Source organism: Salvelinus sp. IW2-2015, linkage group LG12 (assembly GCF_002910315.2).
Source record: "Salvelinus sp. IW2-2015 linkage group LG12, ASM291031v2, whole genome shotgun sequence".
Classification (NCBI taxonomy): domain Eukaryota; kingdom Metazoa; phylum Chordata; class Actinopteri; order Salmoniformes; family Salmonidae; genus Salvelinus; species Salvelinus sp. IW2-2015.
This window is the reverse complement of record NC_036852.1, coordinates 625,993-634,587: the sequence shown is the minus strand read 5'-3', so window position 1 is coordinate 634,587 and position 8,595 is coordinate 625,993. Positions and strand designations below refer to the sequence as shown.

Below are 8,595 nucleotides of genomic sequence, written 5' to 3'. Positions count from 1 at the left end.
ATAAAACATGTTCAATTTGGTTTAATAATGCAAAAACAAAGTGTTGGAGAAGAAAGTAAAAGTGCAATATGTGCCATGTAAGAAAGCTAACGTTTAAGTTCTTGCTCAGAACATGAGAACATATGAAAGCTGGTGGTTCCTTTTAACATGAGTCTTCAGTATTCCCAGGTAAGAAGTTTTAGGTTGTAGTTATTATAGTAATTATAGGACTATTTCTCTCTCTACCATTTGTATTCATTAACCTTTGACTATTGAAAGTTCTTATAGGCACTTTAGTATTGCCAGTGTAACAGTATAGCTTCCATCCCTCTCCTCGCTCCTACCTGGGCTCAAACCAGGAACACAACGACAACAGCCACCTCGAAGCAGCGTTACCATGCAGAGCAAGGGGAATAACTCTCCAAGTCTCAGAGCGAGTGACGTTTGAAACGCTATTAGCGCTCACCCCGCTAACTAGCTAGCCATTTCACATCGGTTACACCAGCCTAATTCGGGAGTTGATAGGCTTGAAGCACAGCGAAGAGCTTCTGGCAAAATGCAGGAAAGTGCTGTTTGAATGAATGCTTACGAGCCTGCTGCTGCCTACACCGCTCAGTCAGACTGCTCTATCAAATCATAGACTTAGTTATAACATAATACACAGAAATACGAGCCTTAGGTCATTAATATTGGTCGAATCCGGAAACTATCATCTCGAAAACAAGACGTTTATTCTTTCAGTGAAATACGAACCGTTCCGTATTTTATCTAACGGGTGGCATCCATAAGTCTAAATATTCCTGTTACATTGCACAACCTTCAATGTTATGTCATAATTACGTAAAATTCTGGCAAATTAGGCGGCCCAAACTGTTGCATATACACTGACTCTGCGTGCAATGAACGCAAGAGAAGTGACACAATTTCACCTGGTTAATATTGCCTGCTAACTGGATTCTTTTAGCTAAATATGCAGGTTTAAAAATATATACTTTTGTGTATTGATTTTAAGAAAGGCATTGATGTTATGGTTAGGTACACATTGGAGCAATGATACGCACCGCATCGATTATATGCAACGCAGGACACGCTAGATAAACTAGTAATATCATCAACCATGTGTAGTTAGCTAGTGATTATGATTGATTGATTTTTTTATAAGATAAGTTTAATGCTAGCTAGCAACTTACCTTGGCTTCTACTGCATTCGCGTAACAGGCAGGCTCCTCGTGGAGTGCAATGTAATCAGGTGGTTAGAGCGTTGGACTAGTTAACTGTAAGGTTGCCAGATTGAATCTCCCAAGCTGACAAGGTAAAAATCTGTCGTTCTGCCCTGAACGAGGCAGTTATACCCACCGTTCCTAGGCGTCATTGAAAATAAGAATGTGTTCTTAACTGACTTGCCTAGTTAAATAAAGATTTAAAAAAGGTGTAAAAAAAAAATATATACAGATTTCCGATTGTTATGAAAACTTAAATCGGCCCTAATTATTCGGCCATTCCGATTAATCGGTCGACCTCTAATATACACACACACACACACACACACAACACACACACACACACACAGCCAGACAGCGTGTGATGGACAGCCCTGGCATTTGGCAGCAGCGATGATAAGGTGGAACGGAGAGAGAGGGCCTCAATGTGTTTGTTTCTGTGGCTACCACTTCATTGTTTGTCGAGAGTGGAAGAGAACTAGTGAGAGGCGGAGAGAGTGAATGAAAGAATGGGAGGAGGAAGTAGGTGAAAGTGGGAGATGGCAAGAGAATAGTGGAGAGCGAGGGAAAGAGGAGAGGCACGGAAGTGCTATTTATAACACAAGTGAGGGAGGAGGTGTGTCTGTGTTGTGTTGTCCTTTTTGTACAAGTGGCCTTATCATTAGCAAGAGCTGTTTGCTGCAAATATGCCTGTGTTTGCTATTATCGTGTGTGTGTTGGTGTTTGTTCGCTAATAATATTGTAAAAAAAATTGAAGACCCACACAACTAAGAAAACAAATCTGAAGTCATTCATGCACATTCAGCAGTTCTCAGTCTAGTTGTATGTCCTGATGTTGAACAGTGTGGGTGGACAGTGACCAAACATGCTGTCCTGATCCACTGTTGTTCTGAGCTGTGTGTTTTAGCTGTGTCAACATTGCCCTCTAGTGGTGAAGACACCCTCTTACCATGGATTAGGAAAAACGGCCTCTCCCACTTCTGTTCTGATTGGCTACTACCAGCTTCTTCCACATCCTGATTGGCTTGCTCCTGCAGGTGTAATTGTTAGCTCCTCCCTCTCTCTGATGTCACTCTTCTCTTCTCTCAGGGTCCGCCAGGCCCCAGCAGTCTCCTCACGCACAGCCCCCCAGGCATGGGACCACACGGACAGGTACACACACACACACACACACACACACACACACACACACACACACACACACACACACACACACACACACACACACACACACACACATATAAATAATTGACTCTCCTCTGGAGCTGTTCTGGGGGGGGTGAGCTTTAGCCCCCACACAGACACACTCCACCTACACCTCATCAATAACAAAATGAGATGTTTAATTATTTATTTGAGGCTAAATTGATTTTATTGATGTATTATATTAAGTTAAAATAAGTGTTCATTCAGTATTGTTGTATTTGTCATTATAACAAATACATTAAAAAACATTTTTTTTTAATAAATAAATAATAATAAGCGGCTTTTTAAGGTCCTCCAATAGTCGGTATCGGCRTTGAAATATCATAATCGGTCGACCTATATATATATATGAGAGAAGAGGAGTGAGGGATTATTGGAGGTGGAGAGAAAGAGGGGGGTGGAGAGAAAGAGAGGGAGGTGAAAAAGGAGTGTGAGGAGATCTAGGAAGAGAGGGAATAAAGTAATGGATGGTGAAGATGATTGGTGGAGTGGAGGGAGGGAGGGATGACAACAAGAGGGAGTTTTACCATGCGTAAAGTGAGGGGCGAGGGAGGTAGCAAAAGAGGGATGAATAGAGGGAGTTTTACCTGGAAGAAGCCAGGCGGCATGGGTCCTCCTGGCATGCCATCATTAGGAGGCATGTTCCCCATCACAGGACTGGGGGCTGCTGCCGCACTCTGCAACACACACACACACACACACACACACACACACGTTAAAAGATGAAGCACACAATCACACACACAAACCATCCGAAACCCTGCCCTTTCCACTTTCTGTTAAACTGACACACACCGTGTCTTTATACATTTATGCTCATTCTGCCCATGAACAGGCCACTGAGTCCCTGGGGACAACATAGGGTCTCCCTCCATCTTGCTCTCTTTCCCCGGCTCATTCCCCTTAACCCTTTCCAAACATCTGTACTCCTCCTCTCCTCTCCCACGGCCCTAACCTCACCTCCCCCTCCCACGGCCCTAACCTCACCTCCCACGGCCCTAACCTCACCTGCCCTACCCCCACCTCACCTCTCCTCCCCCTCCCACGGCCCTAACCTCTCTTCCCCGTCGCTCTCACTTCCTTTTGCTCACTCCTCATCTCTCTTGCAGTAGCTAGTCGAAGCTGTTGCTATGGAGACTGGTCCTTTGCTCCCTGTCCCTCTAGCATCCCCCTCTCAGAGAGAGGGGGAGAAGAGGGAGGTAGGAGAAAGACACCGCGAGAGAGAGTGACGAGTTTTCAGTAACAACCTCTAACCAGGCCCTAGCCACTTGTGTGGATATGAAATAATTGGATAGAGATAGGCAATATGGTGAAAACTCCACCTATCATACCAGAGGTCAAGGTTCGTATAGAAATACCATTAACCAGGCTATTAGCATCATGCTTGACATATCGACAAAACAGACAAATCCTACACATCAATGACAAATAACTGTACATCAATACAGCTACACGGTTGACTATCACTCACACACACAAACAGAAATAAATATCAACACACACCATCCCACACACACAGTGACAGGAAGCACCACAGGGGAAGGTTAACGTCTGGCTCAGCCTATAGGAATCCACCACCATGAATAATGAATCAACAAATCAAAACTGATGATTTGATTGGGCGATGTGGTATGTGGCTCACCGATACTGAATGGAATTGATCTATCCAGCCCCCCCCCCCACACACACACACACTTAGAAACGGACAGATCAATGGTGCTCAACACATTATTGACCTTTTCCCTTGTACCTTTTCAATGGTAAGACACAAACAAACACTGGAAGATGAAGAGAGGGAGAGAAAGAAAAAGAGTGGAGGGGAGAGAAAGGGGGAGAGAAGAGTGGTAATCCCCCCCCAAAGAGAGATGAGAGAGTGAAGGTGGCAAAATGAGAGAGGGAGGAGGGCAAAGAGAAAGTTGCAGGAAAACAAAATAACTTGTTTTCTATGAATTTAGAAAACAGCAAGTCTGAGCCCACAGACACAGACAGAGATGCACACTCCCCCTGCCAGAATGCTAGACATGGATATGGACACAGACACCCACACAGACAGAGATGCACACTCCCCCTGCCAGAATGCTAGACATGGATATCTCATCTTTGTTTTATTGATGAGGTGTAGGTGGAGTGTGTCTGTGTGGGGCTAAAGCTTCAACCCCCCCCCCAGAACAGCTCCAGAGAGAGGTCAATTATTTATATGTGTGTGTGTGTGTGTGTGTGTGGTGTGTGTGTGTGTGTGTGTGTGTGTGTGTTGTGTGTGTGTGTGTGTGTGTGTGTGTGTGTGTTTACCTGTCCGTGTGGTCCCATGCCATGGGGGGGCTGTGCTGAGGAGACTCTGGGAGCCTGGCGGACCCTGAGAAAGAGAAGAGTGACATCAGAGAGAGGGAGAGCTAACAATTACACCTGCAGGAGCAAGCCAATCAGGGATGTGGAAGAGAAGCTGGGTAGTAGCCAATCAGAACAGAGTGGGAGAGGCCGTTTTTCCTAATCCATGGTAAGAGGGTGTCTTCACCACTAGAGGGCAATGTTGACACAGCTAGAACACACAGCTCAGAACAACAGTGGATCAGACAGCATGTTTGGTCACTGTCCACCCCACACTGTTCAACATCAGGACATACAACTAGACTGAGGAACTGCTTGAATGTGCAATGAATGACTTCAGATTTGTTTTCTTAGTTGTGTGGGTCTTCAATTTTTTTTTACAATTATTATTAGCGAACAAACACAAGCACACACACGATAATAGCAACACAGGCATATTTGCAGCAAACAGCTCTTGCTAATGATAAGGCCACTTGTACAAAAGAGACAACACAAGCACAGACACCCTCCTCCTCACTTGGTTATAAATAGCACTTCCGTGCCTCTCCTCTTTCCCTCGCTCCCTCACTATTCTCTTGCCATCTCCCACTTTCACCTACTTCCTCCCTCCCATTCTTTCATTTCAGCTCTCTCTCGCCTCTCACTAGTTCTCTCTTCCACTCTCGACAAAAAAGTGGTAGCCACAGAAACAAACACATTGAGGCCCATCTCTCTCCGTTCCACCTTATCATCGCTGCTGCCAAATGCCAGGGCTGTCCATCACGCTGTCTGGCTGTGTGTGTGTGTGTGTGTGTGTGTTGTGTGTGTGTGTGTATATAGAGGTCGACCGATTAATCGGAATGGCCGAATAATTAGGGCCGATTTCAAGTTTTCATAACAATCGGAAATCTGTATATATTTTTTTTTTTACACCTTTTTTAAATCTTTATTTAACTAGGCAAGTCAGTTAAGAACACATTCTTATTTTCAATGACGGCCTAGGAACGGTGGGTTAACTGCCTCGTTCAGGGGCAGAACGACAGATTTTTACCTTGTCAGCTTGGGAGATTCAATCTGGCAACCTTACAGTTAACTAGTCCAACGCTCTAACCACCTGATTACATGCACTCCACGAGGAGCCTGCCTGTTACGCGAATGCAGTAGAAGCCAAGGTAAGTTGCTAGCTAGCATTAAACTTATCTTATAAAAAAATCAATCAATCATAATCACTAGCTAACTACACATGGTTGATGATATTACTAGTTTATCTAGCGTGTCCTGCGTTGCATATAATCGATGCGGTGCGTATCATTGCTCCAATGTGTACCTAACCATAAACATCAATGCCTTTCTTAAAATCAATACACAAAAGTATATATTTTTAAACCTGCATATTTAGCTAAAAGAAATCCAGGTTAGCAGGCAATATTAACCAGGTGAAATTGTGTCACTTCTCTTGCGTTCATTGCACGCAGAGTCAGTGTATATGCAACAGTTTGGGCCGCCTAATTTGCCAAATTTTACGTAATTATGACATAACATTGAAGGTTGTTGCAATGTAACAGGAATATTTAGACTTATGGATGCCACCCGTTAGATAAAATACGGAACGGTTCCGTATTTCACTGAAAAAATAAACGTCTTGTTTTCGAGATGATAGTTTCCGGATTCGACCATATTAATGACCTAAGGCTCGTATTTCTGTGTATTATGTTATAACTAAGTCTATGATTTGATAGAGCAGTCTGACTGAGCGGTGGTAGGCAGCAGCAGGCTCGTAAGCATTCATTCAAACAGCACTTTCCTGCATTTTGCCAGAAGCTCTTCGCTGTGCTTCAAGCCTATCAACTCCCGAGATTAGGCTGGTGTAACCGATGTGAAATGGCTAGCTAGTTAGCGGGGTGAGCGCTAATAGCGTTTCAAACGTCACTCGCTCTGAGACTTGAGTAGTTATTCCCCTTGCTCTGCATGGGTAACGCTGCTCGAGGGTGGCTGTTGTCGTTGTGTTCCTGGTTTGAGCCCAGGTAGGAGCGAGGAGAGGATGGAAGCTATACTGTTACACTGGCAATACTAAAGTGCCTATAAGAACTTTCAATAGTCAAAGGTTAATGAATACAAATGGTAGAGAGAAAATAGTCCTATAATTACTATAATAACTACAACCTAAAACTTCTTACCTGGGAATACTGAAGACTCATGTTAAAAGGAACCACCAGCTTTCATATGTTCTCATGTTCTGAGCAAGGAACTTAAACGTTAGCTTTCTTACATGGCACATATTGCACTTTTACTTTCTTCTCCAACACTTTGTTTTTGCATTATTTAAACCAAATTGAACATGTTTAATTATTTATTTGAGGCTAAATTGATTTTATTGATGTATTATATTAAGTTAAAATAAGTGTTCATTCAGTATTGTTGTATTTGTCATTATAACAAATACATTAAAAAACATTTTTTTTAAATAAATAAATAATAATAAGCGGCTTTTAAGGTCCTCCAATAGTCGGTATCGGCGTTAAATATCATAATCGGTCGACCTATATATATATATGAAGAGAGAGGAGTGAGGTTATTGGAGTGGAGGAAAAGAGGGGGGTGGAGAGAAGAGAGGGAGGTGAAAAAGGAGTGTGAGGAGATCTAGAAGAGAGGAATAAAGTAATGGATGTGAAGATGATTGGTGGAGTGGAGGGAGGAGGGATGACAACAAGAGAGTTTTACCATGCGTAAAGTAGGGGCGAGGGAGGTAGCAAAAGAGGGATGAATAGAGGGAGTTTTACCTGGAAGAAGCAGCGGCATGGGTCCTCCTGGCATGCCATCATTAGGAGGCATGTTCCCCATCACAGGACTGGGGGCTGCTGCCGCACTCTGCAACAACCACACACACACACAACACACACACACACACGTTAAAAGATGAAGCACACAATCACACACACAAACCATCCGAAACCCTGCCCTTTCCACTTCTGTAAACTGACACACACCGTGTCTTTATACATTTATGCTCATTCTGCCCATGAACAGGCCACTGAGTCCCTGGGACAACATAGGGTCTCCCTCCATCTTGCTCTCTTCCCCGGCTCATTCCCCTTAACCCTTTCCAAAACATCTGTACTCCTCCTCTCCTCTCCCACGGCCCTAACCTCACCTCCCCCTCCCACGGCCCTAACCTCACCTCCCACGGCCCTAACCTCACCTGCCCTACCCCCACCTCACCTCTCCTCCCCCTCCCACGGCCCTAACCTCTCTTCCCCGTCGCTCTCACTTCCTTTTGCTCACTCCTCATCTCTCTTGCAGTAGCTAGTCGAAGCTGTTGCTATGGAGACTGGTCCTTTGCTCCCTGTCCCTCTAGCATCCCCCTCTCAGAGAGGGGAGAAGAGGGAGGAGGAAAGACACCGCGAGAGAGAGTGACGAGTTTTCAGTAACAACCTCTAACCAGGCCCTAGCCACTTGTGTGGATATGAAATAATTGGATAGAGATAGGCAATATGGTGAAAACTCCACCTATCCTACCAGAGGTCAAGGTTCGTATAGAAATACCATTAACCAGGCTATTAGCATCATGCTTGACATATCGACAAAACAGACAAATCCTACACATCAATGACAAATAACTGTACATCAATACAGCTACACGGTTGACTATCACTCACACACACAAACAGAAATAAATATCAACACACACCATCCCACACACACAGTGACAGGAAGCACCACAGGGGAAGGTTAACGTCTGGCTCAGCCTATAGGAATCCACCACCATGAATAATGAATCAACAAATCAAAACTGATGATTTATTGGCGATGTGGTATGTGGCTCACCGATACTGAATGGAATTGATCTATCCACCCCCCCCCCCCACACACACACACAGAAATGGAC

General features: G+C 44.3%; 1 protein-coding gene across 1 annotated transcript in view; it reads right to left on the bottom strand.

Annotated features, from left to right (window-relative positions):
• The window catches only part of LOC111970838 (single-stranded DNA-binding protein 3), a 19,711-nt gene that overhangs the window by 7,490 nt on the left and 3,626 nt on the right, over positions 1 to 8,595 (bottom strand). The window contains exons 4-6 of the mRNA XM_070445861.1: positions 7,490 to 7,577; positions 4,695 to 4,758; positions 4,383 to 4,420 (exon numbers count right to left, since the gene is read on the bottom strand). Coding sequence (XP_070301962.1) covers positions 4,383 to 4,420; positions 4,695 to 4,758; positions 7,490 to 7,577 — 190 coding nt within the window. The remainder of the gene's footprint in view (positions 1 to 4,382; positions 4,421 to 4,694; positions 4,759 to 7,489; positions 7,578 to 8,595) is intronic.